We start from the raw sequence: 20,121 nt of genomic DNA on the forward strand, positions 1-20,121 counted from the left end.
TGGCAGCATGAAAAAACAAGACATAGTATTTCAGGCGATACAGAAATTATATAATGTTTTATTACCGGTTCCAGATGTGCTGAATTAAAAATTTCAACCATCATAACCAGCAAGTTCTTATGATCAATCTGGTTGAGAGAGTTGAAGAAATTTGTAATCCAACTCATCTGGAAAACAGCAGGTTAAGGAAGAATGGTAGGACAAGATAAGAACTCCAAATAATCTGCTCACCTTTGCATTATCTCATTAATATTTTATATGGGGAATAAAAAATAATAATACCAGAGTGCAGGCAAGCAAAATTTGAATGCTAATGCATTATTAAGCAAGCATATCAAATCAGCTGTGTCAGCTCTAGCTCTAAATTAATTGCTATTTACTTAGGGCTTTTATAGTTATCGGCAGTTTTTCACTGATGTGTAAATAAGTAATGAATGATGCCGGAAGTGGGGAGCAAATCATTGAGTTTTTCCAAATACTGTTTTCTCAGGCAGATACTAGTTTTCTAATAGGAGCAATGCTTCCTCATATACATGCTATCCACAAAGTTTGTTGCAGTGTATTTGTGTGCCGATATTTTATTTTATCGCATTTAAAAGTTGTTTTGGAGAAAAGCAAAAGAAAGTTTGATTCTAACGCACTTTTATATAGTTTTTGAGGTATATGATTCTAACTGGGGGTAAAGTTACACCTGTTGCCTTTTTTCAAGCCTTGATGGCTTTTTGTTTTCTTCCCTTAGTAATGGACATCTCAGATATTATAAAAGGAAAAGCAGAAAGTGATGAAGAGAAACAATATTTCATTCCCTTTCATCCGTAAGACAATTTTTCTGTTTAATATTTTTAATGTGTAAAAAAAAGTTATTCTGTCAGGATGCAGTCATTATGAAAAAAAATATTGTAACAGTATTTTTACAAGTTATTATAAAGATAAATCAGAACGAACTGTATCTAAAGGTACTTTTCATATACAGGAATCTTCTGCTTACTGAAAGCACATATAGAGATAATCTAAATTCAAATATGTTCTTCCTGTTGCATCCTTTTCACAGTGTAGACTAATTATTGTGCAGGTAAATAAGCTCTAGAAGGTTTTGTCCTATATTTCAATGTTGAAGCAACAATGTGTTGTTTCCCTTTGCCATATGTGAATTACTGAATTTGAGATTGACTTCTGTTTATTAAACTTAGAAGCATTTGTTGTTTTACGTTTAAGAATTCTTCCCTTATCACATATTCAATAACTGTGCTTGATACTGTAAATGTACTGCTTCACATTCAACTACTGATGAAAAAGTTCTCAATTGAGTTTGATTCATTATATGCCCTTGGTTTGCAGTAATCTTTTCCTTTTTCTTTCAGAGTTCCAGAGAATGAGTTTTTGCACAATCTCTTAAGCAAGGTTACCACATTCAAAAGTGACAGTGGCGGGCAAGGTGAAGTACATGCTTGTTCTTACTCCTCCCTCCCATATCTATATCCTTAAAGTGATGGCATGATTGGAGGCCTTTAAGACACATTGGAAGAAGTACTAGGAATCAGCAATATTAATAAAGAGACACACACTTTCTAATATGTTTAGTTATATGAGTTTTAAATGGAGCCCCTTGTTCATACAACAAAAAATTCAGGAGTGTGGAGTTTGAGCCTGCTGTGGGTGCATGAGTTACTTGCTTATGTGAATGTGTTTTAGAATAGAACTTCTCAATTAGGCTTTGTTTATATATATATTTAACTCTTAGTTCCCATTTCATGATAAGTCTTCTTTATCTTTGTGTGTCATACAGGATTATGGGTAACTATGAAAATGCTTGTTGGAGACATTACTCATATTAGAAAGGACTATCCGCACCTCATCGACAGGACAACAGTTGTTGCTAGGAAGCTTGGCTTTCCTGAAATAATCATGCCAGGTATGGTACCAATTCTTTTGGTTTTGAATTGAAAAGTCTTTCTTTCTTTCTTTCTTTCTTTCTTTCTTTCTTTCTTTCTTTCTTTCTTTCTTTCTTTCTTTCTTTCTTTCCTTCCTCCTTCCTTCTCTCCTTCTCTCCCTCCCTCCCTGACATCAAGGGAAAAGATAAAGGCATCATTACTTAGATTTATAATTTTCTTATAACTCTTCATTAAATCAAAATTAAATTGATCCCAGTATCTACATCAATTACTGTAATAAGCAAATTTTATTTCCTAAGGTCCAGATTGGATCATGTTGAAATTAAATATGATAATATTATGCATAAAGTGATCAAACAACAATATAACTTTTCTTTAAATACACTTAAATCCTCTACTTTATTCCCTCTCGCCATTATATTTTTATTTCTTTTTCATGCCAAGTGTTTATGTGAAAAGAATAGATTTATGAGTGTTTCTCTTCAATTAATTTTTTCACCTTCAGTAGGAAATTAATGGCACCCAGATAGTCATCTTCTTCTTCCTCCTCCTCCTTCTCCTCCTTCTTACACTCTGTCTCTTCCTCTTCCCCCTCCCCTTCTCCTTTCCCTTCTCATTTCTCTTTTCCCCCATTATTATGAAGGCATGTTTTACTTGTATGTGTGTGTACTTTTAATCTATTTACATATTTAAGTTTTTATGCTGTTATTTGACATATAATAGCTTACAAAACAAAGAAGTTAACATTACTGACCATTCAAAATCTGATGGAAAAAGGTGCATCTTCCATAGATTCAAGACCAAGGAAGCAAAAATCTCATCTTAAAAGAAGAGGAGTTTGTCTGATTTTCTTATGTTTTTAGGTGAAGATGAAAGAGGCTTGTTTTCAAGAGAAATTTTCCCTTCCCAGTTTTTGTCTTCCCACCCTGTCCTTTATTTATTCACTGTAATAGCCTTCATGGCACAATGCTTTGACTTCCGTTTTATCCTTGTCACTTTCTCAGCTAGCTGATTTGACCAAAGTTCACCAGAAGGTGTCACTGCAGAATGAGGATTATCCATTGATAATGGAGCTACAATCATCCTTTTCCTGAAGAAACAATGAAGTCAGCATTAAGATTAACTTCATTTTCCTGTTGAATGTTCTAGTATAATCCAGAATACAGAAGAAATATCTTTTAATGTGCTTTGTCACTATAGCAACTTACTTCAAACTTTTTGTATTTCTTTCACAGGCGATGTAAGAAATGACATCTACATTACCTTGCTATGTGGAGATTTAGATAAATTTAATAAAACTACCCAGAGAAATGTAGAAGTCAATATGTGTGTCTGCGATGAAGATGGAAAAGTGATACCCGTAAGTGATGTTCTGCTCTTAATGTATATTTTTAAAAAACATGGTTAAAGGCTAGTGACATTTTCCTCTGTAGAGTTTGAGTCTGAATCTAGTGACTTTGGTCCAGAAGTTCTGTTTGCAGAAATGTGCATTTCTAAGCTAATTTTTGTAACTTGTTTTATCCAACTCATGAAACAAAGACTGGATTCACAGATTCTAATCTTTGTGAGAAGCCATAGCATAGTTGAGTTGTTTTTAGTGTAATCCAGCATTATAATAGCTACAGCCTAGTTTATGGTTTAGTGTGCTGCATGGCATATAAGAAGTATGAAGTATATATATCACCAAGGTATACCAAGTGTGAACTGAGAAGAAAGAAAGAGGAACTTTTAAACTTGAGATGTTTGTTTGATCATGGAAGACCAAGGCAAAATGCCAGCTAGTCAGGTTCAGCAATTACTCATTTAAAATGCTTAGTGTTTGTCTTTTAGTTCATTTCACAGCATTTGTTTCACGCTCCAACCTGCACCTTTTTTATGAGAGTGTGAGCTTATTCAATTTCCATATATAGCCAAAGGTGCAAGAAATGGGAATTCAACCTGGCAATTAAAAAGTGGCAAATATCAGATGTTTCTTTGTTAATTAACACTTACCAAAGAGCTTGTTGAAAATTTCAGAACCCTGGAATATTGGGAACCTAATCACAGTTAGTCCTCAGTTTATGACCACAATTGAGACCAAATTTTCTGTTGATAAATGACACATTTAAGTGACTTCTGCCCCATTATATAAACTCTCTTGCCAGAGTTGTTAAGTGAATCACTGCAGCTGATAAGTTAATAACCTGGTTGTTAAGTGTCTGTAGCTTCTCCATTGACTCCATTTGTCAAAAGGTTGCAGAAGTTGGGACACAGCAATGGCCATAAGTATGAGACATGGGGATGCTACAAAGATTGACTGTGAAAAATGGTCCCTTTTTTTCAGTGCGGTTGTAGCTTTGAATGGCCACTAAATGAACGGTTACAAGTTGAGGACTCCCTGTTTTGTTTTGTTACTAAGATAAGGGAAAGTATTAGAAATAAAATCTAAGAACGACAAATCCAAATTATCTCCAAACTAACTGGGCCAATCAAAAAAAGTTTGTTTAACATGGGAATATATTCTTTCTTTGGGGGGAGGGGAGAGACCAATTAAAATGAGCTCGTAAAATGGTATCATTACCACCAACTGAGGCAATTATTACTGAAGCATCTGTATCTACTGTAAATATAAAGCATTTGTAATATAGTTGTCAAGGAGGTCCCACTGATGTCTATGTCTACAAAGTGGAGGGAGGTAAATGTTAATAAGAGAATACTATCAGGGCCTAAATTAGAAGAGACCATACTGGCACATCGCTATAATAATCACATGACTATCAAATTTAAAGGAAATCTCTACAAAGCAACTTTGAGAGAATGTATTGTTGAAAGTCTTGTCAAAGTGTAGTACCTCTTTGAAGTTTTGCATAGGTCTAACAGTTAAAACTTCTATGTTGCATTGTTATTTTGAAAGACTTTCACATCGGATAATAATTTTCTAATCTTCCCTACATGTTAATGAAAGGAAGCTCATGCCTTCCTTTTTTCACCCTGGTGACATGCAGACTAAGGTGACTGTTTCAGACAACAGTTTCCATGAGAGGAAAAGCGATGAAAAAATGTTGCAGGATAGAACTGTATAATCTTTCGTCCTTTTGCTTACTGGGTTACATTTTTTGTGATGTCTGAAGATTAAAATGTACAAATATGTTGTAAAATTCTTCCTTTTGCTTCAGTAACAAGTACTAAAGAACATATTAAAATGATTAAAGCATAGGCAACATTGTAATATGCCTACTTATTTATTTGTATGTATATTGAAAATATTTATATGGCTCCCTATCTACTGGAAAAAACTCTGGGTAGTCAACAAGTATAAAAACACAATGGAATGATAAAATAAGGTATTAAACAAAAACATTGAGGCCCACTTCAGCAGATCAAACATACTATGTTGATGTACATTTGTCTTGAATGATTCCTTCTGAAAATCAATGAACATTCATGACTGTATCTCAAATATCCCAATATTTGCTCTAAAATATGGTTGGTCAACCTTTTAGCTTGCCTGGGCCGCATTGAGTGAGAAGGAATCTTCTTGGGTGAGATGCAAAATTTATAATATAGTTAATGCATATAAATAACAAACTAGGTGTCCAGGGCTGCATGTGGTATAATAAGATGATAAGGGCAACTTATTTAGTAAATGCAATGCATTTATTTCTTCCTTTGCTTTCCCTTCAAATTAATACAAACTTACTTCATGTATTTTTGATGTACAGTGTTGGCTCAGTTACAGATGCTTCTGATGTGATAAAAATTAATTTAATTTAACAGAAAATTGTAAAATGAGAAGAGATGCAAAAATAACACACATAATCAGCCAACAATTCATTTCACAGAAAAGTTTGAAACTAATTACCTTCTTGCATTGTTAAATTTCCAGGGAATTTCCTGTGGAATGAATAGAATTGATTGAAATGGGAAGGAAGAAATTAAGAGGGCATTTGAAGAAAAGAATAGCTACATGATGCAAACATAAAAAAAGAAATACCACCCAGTTTATTTATCCCAAAAGAAGATAAGGTTTAATTGATACCCCCACAAGTTATCAACCTATATAAAAATCCTGCCCAATTGAAAGCAATTTTGGAGATTACTCTCCCCCCATATCCATATGAATATGTTTATTTATGTATTTAGAATGTTTATTTGGTTGTCCATCTTCAACAAGAAGACACAAGAAAGGGATATACATAAAATATAGAATAGAATAGAATAGAATAGAATAGAATAGAATTCTTTATTGGCCAAGTGTGATTGGTCACACAAGGAATTTGTCTTTGGTGCATTTGTTCTCAGTGTACATAAGGAAAAATAAAATGAAATAGAATACAATAATACAATAATCAAGAATCATAAGATACAGCACTTAGTGATAGTCATAGGTTACCAATAAACAATCAAATTATACTATAAAATGATACAAAAGCAAAACATAAAAAATAATATCATCTAAAGATAATATGTTGGGGAAATTCTGTCAGTCTATCTGAATGTCCATCCAGACACATATACAAACATACATACATATGTACACACACACACACACACACACACACACAAATAAACACACACACACACTAATTGTCTAATTTTTCTTATGTCATAATATATTTCTTATCTGCATGTCCATGAATGCTGATCCCACTCTGGCCATTTCCATTACCATTGAATAAATCTGGTAGCAAGTTTTGAGAGAATATATATATATATATGTATGTGTGTGTGTGTGTGTGTGTGTGTGTGTGTGTGTGTGTGTGTGTGTGTGTATGTATGTATGTATATATATATATATATATATATATATATATATATATATATATATATATATATATATATATATATATATATATATATATATATATATATATATATATATATATATACACATACCCTTCTCTTTGCCATGTTACTCTTCATAGATGGAGAAGTAGACTCACTTTACTAGTTACCACGAATAGAAGAAATAATTTCGTTGGATTCTTTTTCTTCTATTTTTAAAATCCTCTACTACTCTAAATTGGGCTCAACAGGATTGACAACTTTTGTGAAAGGCTATTCGTTCTTTGCTTTCCCTAGATATATTTTGTTCAACTTTGTATTTTATGTATTTATTTGCAGCGTTGGCGCTGCTGAAGTTGCCACTAATCAAACTTTCCAATAGTTGTGCCTGTCACATTAACTTTTCAGAATTCCTGAGCACAGAAAGAAATCAGAGAATGACAGAGTTTGGGAATATCACTTAGGCTATCCTCTACTGCCTGTTCCATATTAAAATTCAAACTGAAGTACCATAACAGACAACTGTCTAATCTTTGCTGAAATACATCATGTGAAGGGGAACCCACCATATCTCTTACTAAATCCTTCCATTGTCAATTTAATACTTCTTGTAAAGCACTATCTGCCTTCTTGTAACTTGAATCTATTATTCTGAATCCTGTCCTCTGCCAAGAAAGAACAATTCCTGGCTGTTGTCCATGTACCACCCTTTCATGTATTTGAACAGTGCTATAATCTCCCTCCAGCACCTTTTGTTCTCCAAGCTAAAGATTCCCAGGTCCTTCAATTTCTTTTCATAGGATTTAATTTCTAATGTCTAATCATTCTTTTTTTTTTATTATTTTATTTGTTAGCCGCACCCTCTCCCGAAAGACTCGGGGCGGCGTACAATAAAAACATATAAAATACAAATATGGACAATACAAACACAAAATAGACATATACATGGAGGAGGTAGACAGATGGATGGAAACAATTAAAATCACAGTTTAAAATCCCCTAAATGCAATCACAAAATTAAAAAACCCATCAGGAGCGATATCATCAAACTATGGTTGAGCCAGGCCAGCTACTTGGAATAGGTGGGTCTTGAGCTTTACACGGAAGGCGCGGAGGTCAGAGGTAATCCTAATATCCGGGGGGAGGTCATTCCACAGGGCTGGGCCCGCCACAGAGAAGGCTCTGCTCCTAGGCGCCGCCCCCCGGCACTGTCTGGTGGACGGCACCTGGAGAAGTCCCTCTCTGTGTGAGCGAATTGGTCACAGGGATGTATGGGGCAGAATACGATCCCGCAGGTATCTAGGTCCTGAGCCATGGAGCGCTTTAAAGATCATTATCAAGACCTTGAAACGCACCTGATAGACCACAGGAAGCCAGTGCAGCTCGCGCAGGAAAGGTGTCACATGGGAGTACCTTGTACTCCCCATAATTACCCGCTCGGCCGCATTCTGGACCAACTGCAGTCTCCGAGTGCATTTCAAGGGAAACCCCATGTAGAGAGCGTTACAGTAGTCCAGGCGAGACGTCACCAGTGCATGAGTGACTGTGCGCAAGGCGTCCCGTTCCAGTAGGGGGTGCAATTGGCGCACCAGGCGAACCTGGTGGAACACCCCCCTTGCCACGGCTGTCACATGGTCATCCATGAACAGCCAGGCATCCAGGAGGATGCCCAAATTGCGCGCCCGCTCCAAGGGGGCAAGTTGTATGCCCCCGATGGCCAGGGATGGAATTAACTGGTTGAACCGGGGGGCCGGAACCCACAGCCACTCCGTCTTGGAGGGGTTGAGCTTGAGTCAGTTGTCATCCATCCAGACCGTACGGCTTCCACACACCGGGACATCACTTCGACGGCCTCGTTGGGGTGGTTCGGGGTGGAAATGTACAGCTGAGTATCATCAGCGTACAGATGGTATCCCACCCCGAACCCACGGATGATCTCACCCAGCAGCTTCATGTATGTGTTGAACAGGAGTGGCGAGAGGACCGACCCCTGTGGCACCCCACAAGTAAGGGGGGTTAGGGTCGACCTCTGCTCCCCTGCCAACACACGTTGCGTCTGGCCGGAAAGGTAGGAGCCGAACCACCGCAAAACGGTGCCCCGGACCCCTAACCCCTCCAGCCGGTGCAACAGGATACCATGGTCGATGGTATCAAAAGCCACCGAGAGGTCTAATAGGACCAGGATAGAGGAACAACCCCTATCTCTGGCCCTCCAGAGATCATCCACCAACGCGACCAAGGCCGTCTCCGTGCTGTGCCCGGGGCGAAAGCCGGACTGGCGCGGGTCTAGATAATCATTTTCCTCCAGATGTCGTGGAAACTGATAAGCCACCACACTCTCTACAACCTTCGCCAAAAAGGGAAGGTTGGAGACAGGACGATAATTGGCCAGCTCCTAAGGGTCCAGGGAAGGCTTCTTGAGCAAGGGCCTCACCACCGCCTCTTTCAAGGCGGCCGGAAGAGACCCCTCACTCAACGAAGCGTGCACTAGGCCCAGGAGCCAGTCACACGTAACCTCCCAGGATGCCAGTACAAGCCAGGAGGGGCACGGGTCCAGTAAACATGTGGTAGGTCGCAGTCATCCACGCATTCTGTCCAAATCCTCGATGGCAACCAAGTCAAACTCCTCCCAGATTGATTTCTCAAGACTCGCCATGGACGTCTCCACTGGGCTACTGAAAGGGACCCAATCCTTCCGGATTTGAGCGATTTTATCCTTCAGGTATTTCCCAAATTCCTCTGCCCTACCCTGTAAAGGGGCCTCCCGCGGCCTCTGAAACAGGAGGGAGCGGGACACCCGAAACAGGGCGGCAGGGCGGTTTTCTGCGGATGCAATGAGAGCGGCACAATATTGACGTTTGGCCGCTCTCAGTGCCACAAGGTACGTCCTTAAGTGGGCTCGTACCTGTGTTCGGTCAAATTCGGAATGGGAGGATCTCCAACGACTCTCTAGGCATCTCTTGCGGCGCTTCATCACCCTTAGCTCCTCGGTAAACCAAGGGGCCAGGGTGGATCGTTGCCGCCGGAGAGGCCGCAAAGGCGCCACCTGGTTCAAGGCCCCGGTAGTCGCATTGTTCCACGCGACCACCAGGTCCTCTACCCGAGGGCAGGTCAGGGCTACAGAAGGTGGCCCAAGCTCCGTCTGGAACCTCTCTGGTTCCATTAGGCGCCTGGGGCGGAACCATCTAGTGTTTTCCGGTTCCGCCTCCCCGCAGTGGGGGGTAGCACCAGGGAAGTCAAGTCGGAGGAGTGAGTGATCTGACCATGACAGGGGAGTGATGGTTAAGTCCCCTCCTCCCAGATCACTCAACCACTGGCCAGAGACAAAAACAAGGTCCAAGGTGTGACCTCCCTCGTGTGTCGGGCCCTGAATCAATTGAGTCAGGTCCATGGCTGTCATGGAAGCCATGAACTCCCGAACCCCCTCAGATGCTTCTCCCACCGATGGCAGGTTAAAATCCCCCATCACTAAGAGTTTGGGGGTCTCAACCGCCACCGATGCGATCAGCTCGAGGAGTTCAGGCAGGGCTGCTGATGTATAGCGAGGAGCCAGGTATACTATCAGCAGGCCCAACTGTCTCCCAGGGCCCCATTTCACGACAAGGGATTCACACCCGGACGTCTGTGGCACAGTGGACTCCCTCGGCTCTAAATCCTCCCGAATAATCGCTGCTACCCCACCGCCCCTTCCCTGGGCCCGGGGCTGGTGAAATGCTCGGTAACCTGGTGGGCACATTTCCACGAGGGGTAAACCTCCCTCGTGGCCCAACCAGGTCTCCGTTATTCCCGCGAGGTCCGGCTCCCCCTCCAAGATTAGATCGTAAATGAGGGGGGCCTTATTAACAACGGACCTCGCGTTGCATAGCAACAGCCTCAGGCCCTGGGTCTGCAGCTCCTGACCACCTAGAACGCGGGGGTTGGTACAAGCGACCGGGTGTAACCAGCACCCACGGTCTCCCAACCGACTGCTAGATCTTAATCTGTCTTCGTATCTGCCCCTCCCTACGACCGTTGGAATCAAAGAGCCCTGTATTGGAACGATATCCTCCCCCTCCTCCTCCCTTCCGCTCCTTCTGCTCGTGACCACACCTGGTGACCTAGCTCTGTCATTGCTCCTGACCTGACCCACTCACCCCCCAACCCCAGAACCCCTACAAATTTTTAAAAAACATTTAACTAAAAAACCCCTGAGCCTCCGTTTCTTCTTCATCTTCATCTAATCATCTTCATCGTCCTCCTTTGAACATGTTCCCACTGCTATCCACCCTTCCTAAAATGACACTTCTAGATCAAGATCCAATATAGAAGGAGGTGGAGAGGGCAACAGGTGGATCAGAAGTGGGATTATTTTAGAAACTGTACTCCTATTCAGGAAGCCTAAAACCACAGCTGCATTATGCCAAAGGCTCATATTCATTGTCTCCTCAAAACTCATTCTTCCATTCCCCTCTCCAAAGCTTTATTGCTTAGCCAGGTGTTCCCCATTTTAAACAGGTAGTTTTTTGAATTACGACCATCACTGAGCCCAATATTTATGTTGCTAAATGAAACATTTGTTTAGTGAGTTTTGCCCCATTTTACGAACTTTCATACAATGGTTGTTGAGTGAATCATTGCAGTTAAGTTAGTAATACAGTTGTTAAGTTAAAATGGCTTCCCCATTGATTTTGCAGAAGGTTGCAAAAGCGGCAACCATTATAAACATTAATCAATTGCGAAAACATCTGAATTTTGATCATGGGATCATGGGGATATTGCAATGGCCATCAGTGTGAGAAACAAGTCACTTTTTCAGTGCCATCGTAACTTTGAACAGTCACCAAATGCACTGTTGTAAGTCGAGGACTATTTGTAGCTGTGTGCTTGGTGCCTGTCTTTTAACTGAAGAATTCTGCAATTGCCTGGTTAAATTCCAGTTTGTGATTTTCAGTCTGTTTCTCTAACTTATTGTGACAGTTTATTTATGCCTTCTGGTGTTACCTCTCTCGCCCACTGTCATCTCATTTGCCATTAATTCATTCATTAATTAAAATGCTGAAGCACAAGAGGCAGCAGCACTGAACCATGGGGCACTCCACTCTGTATTTCCCTCCAGGATGGTGAGAAACTCTTAGGGAGTATGAATCTCCGTGGATGATTCTCAAGCCAACAACGTCTCCACTTAATTTTCATGCAATCCAGCTCACACCTAATTAGCTTGCTAATCAGCATATCACGGGCCACTTCATTAAATATTTCTTGTGGAACACGTGCATTTTTTATCAGAGAGAGGACTGGGACAAAATAGGAGCTGAGTTATCCTACTGTAGCTAGTGTTTATTGCCTGGTAGCATTTTGCCATCTTCATTGGCTATCTGGCACATCAATTCTGTTTTCTTCCTTTTCAAAAGCACCTTTTGGAAGGAATGGGGATCTGTTTTAATCTCCGAGGTGGCACATTGGTTAGAGTGCAGTACTGCAGGCTACTTCAGCTGACTGCTAGCTGCATTTTGGCAGTTCAAATCTCACCAGCTCAAGGTTGACTCAGCCTTCCATCTTTCCAAGGTGGGTAAAATGAGGACCCAGATTTTTGGGGAAATATGGTGACTCTGTAACCTGCTTAGAGAGGGCTGTAAAAGCATTATGAAGCGGTATATAAGTCTAAATACTATTGCTATATTCTTTGTGAATCCTAATTCATTTTGAGCTCTTGTCACACCACTGTTAAACTTCATCCCTCTCTTTGTGTATTTTTGGGAGCTTTCTCTCTATCTACCACCTGTATGGATTCTTTAGTTGAGATGACAGTAAGGGAATACCCAGTTTTATTTTACTACCTTCTATCCCCCCCCACACACACACACACATTGCAATAGTTGTGTTTTAGTATTTTCTTTTTTAGGAAATACTTTTTTCTCATACAGACATATATAGTTGTATAATACAGGAAACCCTCAATTTACAACAGTTCATTTGTGACCATTCAGAGTTACAATGGCACTGACAAAAGTGACTTATGACCATTTTTCTCACTATTGCAGCATCCCCATGGTCACATGATCAAAATTTGGGTGTTTGTCAATTCATTCATATTTATGATAGTCATATTGTCCTGGAGTCATGTGATCACCTTTTGTGACCTTCTGACAAGCAAAGTCAGTGGGGAAGCTACAGTATATTCACTTAACCATGTTACTAACTTAATAACTGCAGTGATTCAATTAGCAACTGTGGCAAGAAAGGTAATTAAATGGGGCAAAACTCACTTAACAAATGTCTTACTTAGCAACAGAAGTTTTAGGCTCAATTGTGGTAGTAACTTGTGGACTACCTGTACTGTACTTGCTAAAACCAACAAATAAGGGCAAGCATGTATATTGCATAGGAATTGCTTCAGTTTTAAACAATTAGTTATGTCTCTATCAAGGATCAGAGTAGGCCAGCTTTTAGGGGATCTTCAGCACCCAATTCTATGGCCTGGAATGGGAGGAGTAATTTTAATTAGTCACCTTTTAAAACTTTCCCCTATACCTTGACACAGCATATCTACCATTAGATGACTGACAACAGAGTTACAACCACCCGCTAACAAATAAAAAGTAAACCAGAAGAACAAAGACAATTAGGTGGTCTTATAAAAGTTCATCTGGAATGGGCTCTGAGTAGCTGAATAATTTTAGTTAATCTTGTCCTTTTCAGTTATCTACTCTCAAGACAAGATTTGACAACTTCCAGGTTGCAGTGGACTAAGTCCTAGGATTTTCATCAATGGCCATACTGGCAATAGAATCCTGAACTTTGAAGTCCACCCATCCAAGTTGTTATGGTTGGAAAATAATGCTATAGATATACATGTTTAGATCTCTCCCTTTCTGGAATAAGAAACTAATCTCAAGGATTCACAAAGATATGAATGGGAAAATGTATTTGTGATGAAAATGATACAATCACGTGAAGTGTTAATACCACTTTATAATGCCTTGATAAGGCCACACTTGGAATACTGCATTCAGGTTTGGTCGCCACGATGTAGAAAAGATGTGGAGACTCTAGAAAGAGTGCAGAGAAGAGCAACAAAGATGATTAGGGGACTGGAGACTAAAACATATGAAGAATGGTTGCAGGAACAGGGTATGCCTAGTTTAATGAAAAGAAGGACTAGGGGAGACATGATAGCAGTGTTCCAATATCTCAGGGGTTGCCACAAAGAAGAGGGAGTCAAACTATTCTCCAAGGCACCTGAGGGTAGGACAAGAAGCAATGGGTGGAAACTAATCCAGGAAAGAAGCAACTTAGAACCGAGGAGAAATTTCCTGACTGTTAGAACAATTAATCAGTGGAACAGCTTGCCTCCAGAAGTTGTGGGCTAGAAGTCTTTAAGAAGATGTTGGAAAGCCATTTGTCTGAAGCGGTATAGGGTTTCCTGCCTAGGCAGGGGGTTGGACTAGAAGACCTCCAAGGTCCCTTCCAACTCTGCTATTGTATGTATGTAATCATAAGAACTAGGCAGTAGCATCTCCTTTTATTTTTGTGTTTTGGACAGAATGTGATTTGCTTAGGGGCTGGAGACAAGCCTGCAAATGAATACAAGTCGGTTGTCTACTATCAAGTCAAACAACCCCGTTGGATGGAGACATTAAAGGTACGACAAGGGGCAGAGATCTATCTATTTAAAATCTTAAGACAAACTATTAATATCACTGGTTTCGCTAAATGATGACCTCTGAGGAACGAGCTAAGCTTCAAAATGTTTATGCATGCATTAAAATGACTTTTTAAAAGAAAAATTGAGTTAACTTCCTTGAATCCTACACGACTGACTACATGGAAATGAAAGCAATAATTATAATTATACAGTTTATGATAACTATGCTTTATTTCAGTAGGGCAGTACAAAGTAAAAAAATATAAAGGAAGTATAAAAAGTTGAAGAAATTAATAAAATGCAGAACTGATATGTATATTCTAATTTCAGGTGAATAAATTAGTGGCTATTACTGTAGTTTTATATATGTGTATGTATATATATATATATATATATATATATATATATATATATATATATATATATATATATATATATATATATATATATACATACATACATACATACATACATACATACATACATACATACATACATACATACATATTGGGCAATAAGCAAATTGTAGGGAACATGTGATGCAAATAACTCCAGATGGCTGTAAGCTATTCAGAAAGCATATTGGAAACCTGTTTCTGTTAATGATAGAACACTTAGAGAACATATTAAATTATCTTCAAGAAGAGCCAATTCATTTCCTGTGATTTCAAGGACTTCTGAGTCCAGAATAAGAATCATTGGTAATTTCTTCTATATGTAAGTGATCCCATGTAATAGAAATTTAAGTTAAGTTTATAATGAAACATTTATATTCTCTTTAAATAATTTTTGGATCATCTAGTGCAGGGGTGGTGAACACGCGGCTCTCGAGCCGCATGCGGCTCCCGGCCAAAATGAATGCGGCTCTTTGCCTCTTATCATTATTTTGTATACTGTGGCTCTTTGCCAAGTTTGGATTTTGTCCCTTTCGGCGCTAAACCCGGATCGCGCGCTCCCTTTCGGTGCTAAACCCGGAAGTACGGTCTTGCCCCACCCCTGGCGACGCGACGACGCTTGCCTGCGCTCCACCAGCTCGGCTGGGTACGGAGACGTTTCTCTGCTCAGCAATGTCTTCAGTGGAGTGGTGGCAGCCTGGCAGGCTGAGCCTGCGTCCCTTTCAGGCGCTCCGCTCCGCTGAGGAAACGTCTCCGTTCCCAGCCGAGCTGGTGGAGCGCAGGCAAGCGTCGTCGCGTCGCTAGGGGCAGGGCAAGACCGTACTTCCGGGTTTAGCGCCGAAAGGGAGTGCGTGGTGTGGCTCTCTGACTCTCACAGTTTAAAATTTTGGCTCTTTTTGTCAAACTTGTTCGCCACCCCTGATCTAGTGTGATCTAGTTTTCAGCCCATCCCAACAGTGATCCTCTGGTAAAAAGAGCAGCAAATGTAACATTTGTATTATAAGGTAATACAGGGTGTTGGAACTTATCAATAAAGCAAAATTCATAAGTTATATGGCCATTTTCAGTGGCAAATCTGAGATAGAGATATATTATTATAAATGCAACACAGGTAATTCTCAACTTGTGATCATTCATTTAGTGACTATTCATAGTTCCAATGGCAACTCATTTAACTGTGATAATAAATTTAAGATTGCATTAGTTATATCAAAGATATGAGTTCATTATGAAATGCAGTAATGCTCAAGCCGTAGTCATATGGCTATTCAGTGATTTATACTTACTAAAAACAAATCATAAGATTTATAATAAAATATAAATCTTGAAAAATCATTGTACCCAAGAGTTTTCACTGAGAAAAATAATGGATAAATATTGACAGTCCTGTTTCAAAAGTGTAATATTTTCCTCCATCCTTCTTGCATTGATGTTATTATTTAACAGAAGTTGCCGTTTCTTTCAAATGCTCTTTCTTTAAATAGATAGCCTTACCCATTGAGGATATGCAAAGAATTCATTTGCGTTTTATGTTTAGACATCGGTCATCTCTGGAGTGTAAGTAATGTCTTTTGTTCCTTGGTTTCAACATGCAAAATTAAATAAGTTGGTAAAAACTATTAATACCACATTCTTGGTTATTCAGCTAAAGACAAAGGCGAAAAGAACTTTGCAATGGCCTATGTAAAATTAATGAAGGAGGACGGGACAACTCTGCTTGATGGCATTCATGAACTGGTGGTTTTAAAGGTACACTCTTACTATTTTATCTTATTGCATTGATTTGGTATTGCTGAATCCAGTGGCAACTTCCTATTAGGCTATCAAAATATCATAGGGGCTCTAAGAAAAATTGTTTTGGCATAATATTTTTTGTCTGAATTTGGTTTGTTGTGTTGTTTATGTGCAGTTTATAAACTTATTTTTACTCCCAAAGTTCTTTAGACTTCTCTGGCTTATATTTAGAGCACCATAATGTTCTCTTATGCAAATATTTACAAGCCTTCTCCAAAATTCAGTGGCTTACTGCATTTGAATGTTCTCTTAAGTCAGCAGAATAGGTGATGTTTAATATCAGAAATGCTGAGAGCTGAAGAACCATGGATTTAAGTCTCAGCATGTTGTACAAATCAATACACAAACCATGGTTTACCTTGAGGAAATCCAGGATATTGAGAATTTTCTGTTGTCTCCTGAAGATGAAGATGACCCTCATGTGGGCTACATATTTAGCTGGTTGATATATTTAGCAAAGAGAATTGATATGGAAGTATAAGAGAAAGGTTCACCTTTGCAGCTGACAGTAGATCAATTTACCTTTTTTGTCTGTTTCCTCCTTTTTTAGTGATTTCTTCCTGTTTTAACAGAGCATTGCTTACATAAACAGCTTACAGAGGAAGCATATATATGAACTTTTAAAAAATATATACATATTTTTATTGTTTACATATAAATATATTGAATATATGTCCTGACTTTCCACTTGCCATGAAACAAAGTTAAAAACAAAATAACATGTATACTATTTTAAACAGTGCTAGTTAGTGGTGGGTTTCAATTTTTTTAGAACCTATTCTGTAGGTGTGGCCTGTTTTGTGGGAGTGGCATGGTAGTCATGTGACCAGGTGGGAGTGGCCAACTTGATGTCACTCACCAGGAGATGTCATGGATTGGGTAAGTCCGAAAGAAAGAGACTGGGGGAAAGTCTGTGTGCTACAGCATGGCTCTTTGCCTGGCTTCCTGCCTCCTCCTGTGGTCTCCTCGCTTGTGCTCTGCCTCCTCAAGTGTAGTTTGATTGCAGGTAGAGCCACATTGCCTTTTCAAACTTTTAATCAGTGAAACTGGGCTGGATTTTTATATAGTTTTATCCATTTGTGTGTGTGTGTGTGTGAGAGAGAGAGAGAGAGAGAGAGAGAGAGAGAGAGAGAGAGAGAGAGAGAGGGAGAGGGAGGGAGAGAGAGAGAGAGAGAGAGAGAGAGAGAGAGAGAGAGAGAAATGGATGGGAGCCTGGGGAGGAAGTCACTACATTTGGGGAGGGAGAGCACAAGCGAGCACTGAGAAGACAACAGGAGAAGGCAGGAAGCCAGGCAAAGGGCCATGCTATAGCACACACACTTTCCCCCAGGTAATGTGGCTCCACTTGCAATCAAACTACACTTGGGGAGGAGACCACAAGCGAGCCAGGGTCCTTCCCTCCAGCCTTTGCCCAAATCCCCGCACAGCACCAGGAGGATGAAGTTTGAATTTCTCACCCTCCCTCTGACCCACACATACCTTTTCCAGCTGCTTCAGAGAGGACTTCAATTCTGCTCTTGCCTCGGGTCCTCTGAAGAATCTCCGCCTTTGCTTCCTTCTCTTTGAGAAGCACCTTGCAAATGGGTTGCAGGGCACGGGAGCGTACCGCTATGGGGGCATGGCCACGCCTCCGTGGAATGGGTATGCAAAAGTATGGCAAATTTCTGGAACCGGTACGCCCAAAGAGGTGCGAACCGGCAGGAACCCACCTCTGGTGCTAGTGTACAGTAATTTCTGACCATCATATTCTAGTATGTCAACTTATCTATCATTCACTAATTCATACATACTATCTTTTTCCATGTCCACCTAACCTGATTCTTTTGCATTCCAGCTTCTACCTCGTGTTTCTAACCATTGATATGTAGCATAGTATTCTGTATCTCCTTTATCTTTTATTTTTAGCATTAGACTGTCCATTTCTGCACAGACTAGTATCTTCTTATGCTTGCATACAGGATTTATTTAGTTATTTATAGACTATTATATGCAGAGTCCACAAAAATAAAAATCACATCGTTTATTTAAAATGCTTGTTGGACGCCCAACTCAAAACCAGAAATCCAGGTGGCTCACAATTGTAGTATAAAAACAACAATTATACAAAAAAGCAAAAAGAAACAAAAACAAAAACAAGAAACCCTGATGTCATACTCAGATTCCTTTGAGGCAACCACAACACTCTATTTCAACTCTTGCTTCATCCTATTTCAATATTTGGGAGAAAAGGCGCCTTTTTACAGCCTTCCAGAAAGTTAAAATTGTAGGGCCAACTGGATCTCAAGGGGAAAGATCTTGCACAGGGTATTCCATTAGAGACCTTAATTATAGCAATAGGAAACCTATTTTTATTTTGAAAAAAAGTGATCATAGTTTTGTTGAGTCTAAACTCTAAAGATGGGATTTAAATTAAAGATGGGTTTGATTTCTCCCTCCATGAGAAGTTAATTCAGAGTGCAAAACTTCATCCAATGGCTTGGTATGAGAGATTGAATTTGTTTGTCTGTAAAAGGCAACCATATGCAAGGCAGGTGCAAACACCGCAGCTGACATATATTCTTGGGGGGAAAAATCCAGCTATCCTCAACACACAACTAGCAATTAGCTCCATTTTCTGTTGTTTGCATCATTTATCCTCTCAGAGGAACTACAACTATCATGCCTATGGCTTCAGTGGTTTGGCAACTGATTAGTTTCTACTGAATACTCTTGACACACCATGTAAAAAAAAAGGAAGACGTGTTTCACTTTGAGCAAAGTGTTGTCCAGTTTCTGCGTGTCACCACGAAGCTTGTAGGCTGAGCTGAATCAGCTCTTTGCTTTTGACTGGCTTTTCTTTGAAGCAAAATGCCCTGCCTTGATGCTTTTAATAGAGGGTGTAAAGGCAGAACCTGCTGAGGCATTGATTTGAAGTAGCTTACTCCAGCAGCTGGAGTGGAGTCAACCATACTAAGTGAAACATTGCTGCTCCACATAGCCCTAGAGTCTATTGGCAAATTATTGCCCATAAACACGCATGTAAGCAGAGTGTCTTGGCTTTGGAAATAATTTATTAATGGGCATATTCACGGTTTCCTTGAAGAGAAGGACACTTACTTGGGGGAAACAGAACCCACAACAATGATATATCTTTTATTTAATGACCAGTTTGGATTATTGCTCTGAGCTATGGTTAAAGAGGGATCAAAAAAGGGGGAACATGCTAATACTGTACTACTTACATTTCCTGCCTATTGATTCTCTTGTCCGTTTTTAAGTGTGATCCTGGCATTAAAGGCCAATGTGGACATTTTAAAAGAAAGTGATAACTTAGATTAATTAATTGCTTTACCTTAATCTACACAGTGTGACTTTATTTTATTTTATGATTGCTTAATCCCTTTTCTATGGCATCTTCCTTTGAGTCAAATGCAGAATTGATATGCCAGTGGAATAGTTTAATTCGTGGTCTTTCATTTAACCTGGTTGTAATGTTTTTAGGTCTTTAACAGCTAATCACCTTGCGGTTTCTCACTTTTTTTCAGAGTACTTCCACTTCAATATAACAAAACATTGAAAATCCATTACAGCAAAGCCCCTGTGTCTACATAATTTGAATAGGATAAAATGTATAGTTTTAGTTATTTAAATCATTTGTATGAAGTCCATTTCT

The 20,121-nt window shown here is 39.6% G+C and overlaps 1 protein-coding gene across 1 annotated transcript in view; it reads left to right on the forward strand.

Moving 5' to 3' along the window:
* Positions 1-20,121, forward strand: part of DOCK2 (dedicator of cytokinesis 2) — a 322,820-nt gene that overhangs the window by 35,344 nt on the left and 267,355 nt on the right. Inside the window, exons 11-17 of the mRNA XM_081939650.1 lie at positions 740-815; positions 1,362-1,435; positions 1,787-1,912; positions 3,128-3,252; positions 14,179-14,277; positions 16,160-16,232; positions 16,321-16,424. Coding sequence (XP_081795776.1) covers positions 740-815; positions 1,362-1,435; positions 1,787-1,912; positions 3,128-3,252; positions 14,179-14,277; positions 16,160-16,232; positions 16,321-16,424 — 677 coding nt within the window. The remainder of the gene's footprint in view (positions 1-739; positions 816-1,361; positions 1,436-1,786; positions 1,913-3,127; positions 3,253-14,178; positions 14,278-16,159; positions 16,233-16,320; positions 16,425-20,121) is intronic.

Source organism: Natrix helvetica (assembly GCF_964273705.1).
Source record: "Natrix helvetica genome assembly, chromosome: 1".
Classification (NCBI taxonomy): Eukaryota; Metazoa; Chordata; class Lepidosauria; order Squamata; family Natricidae; genus Natrix; species Natrix helvetica.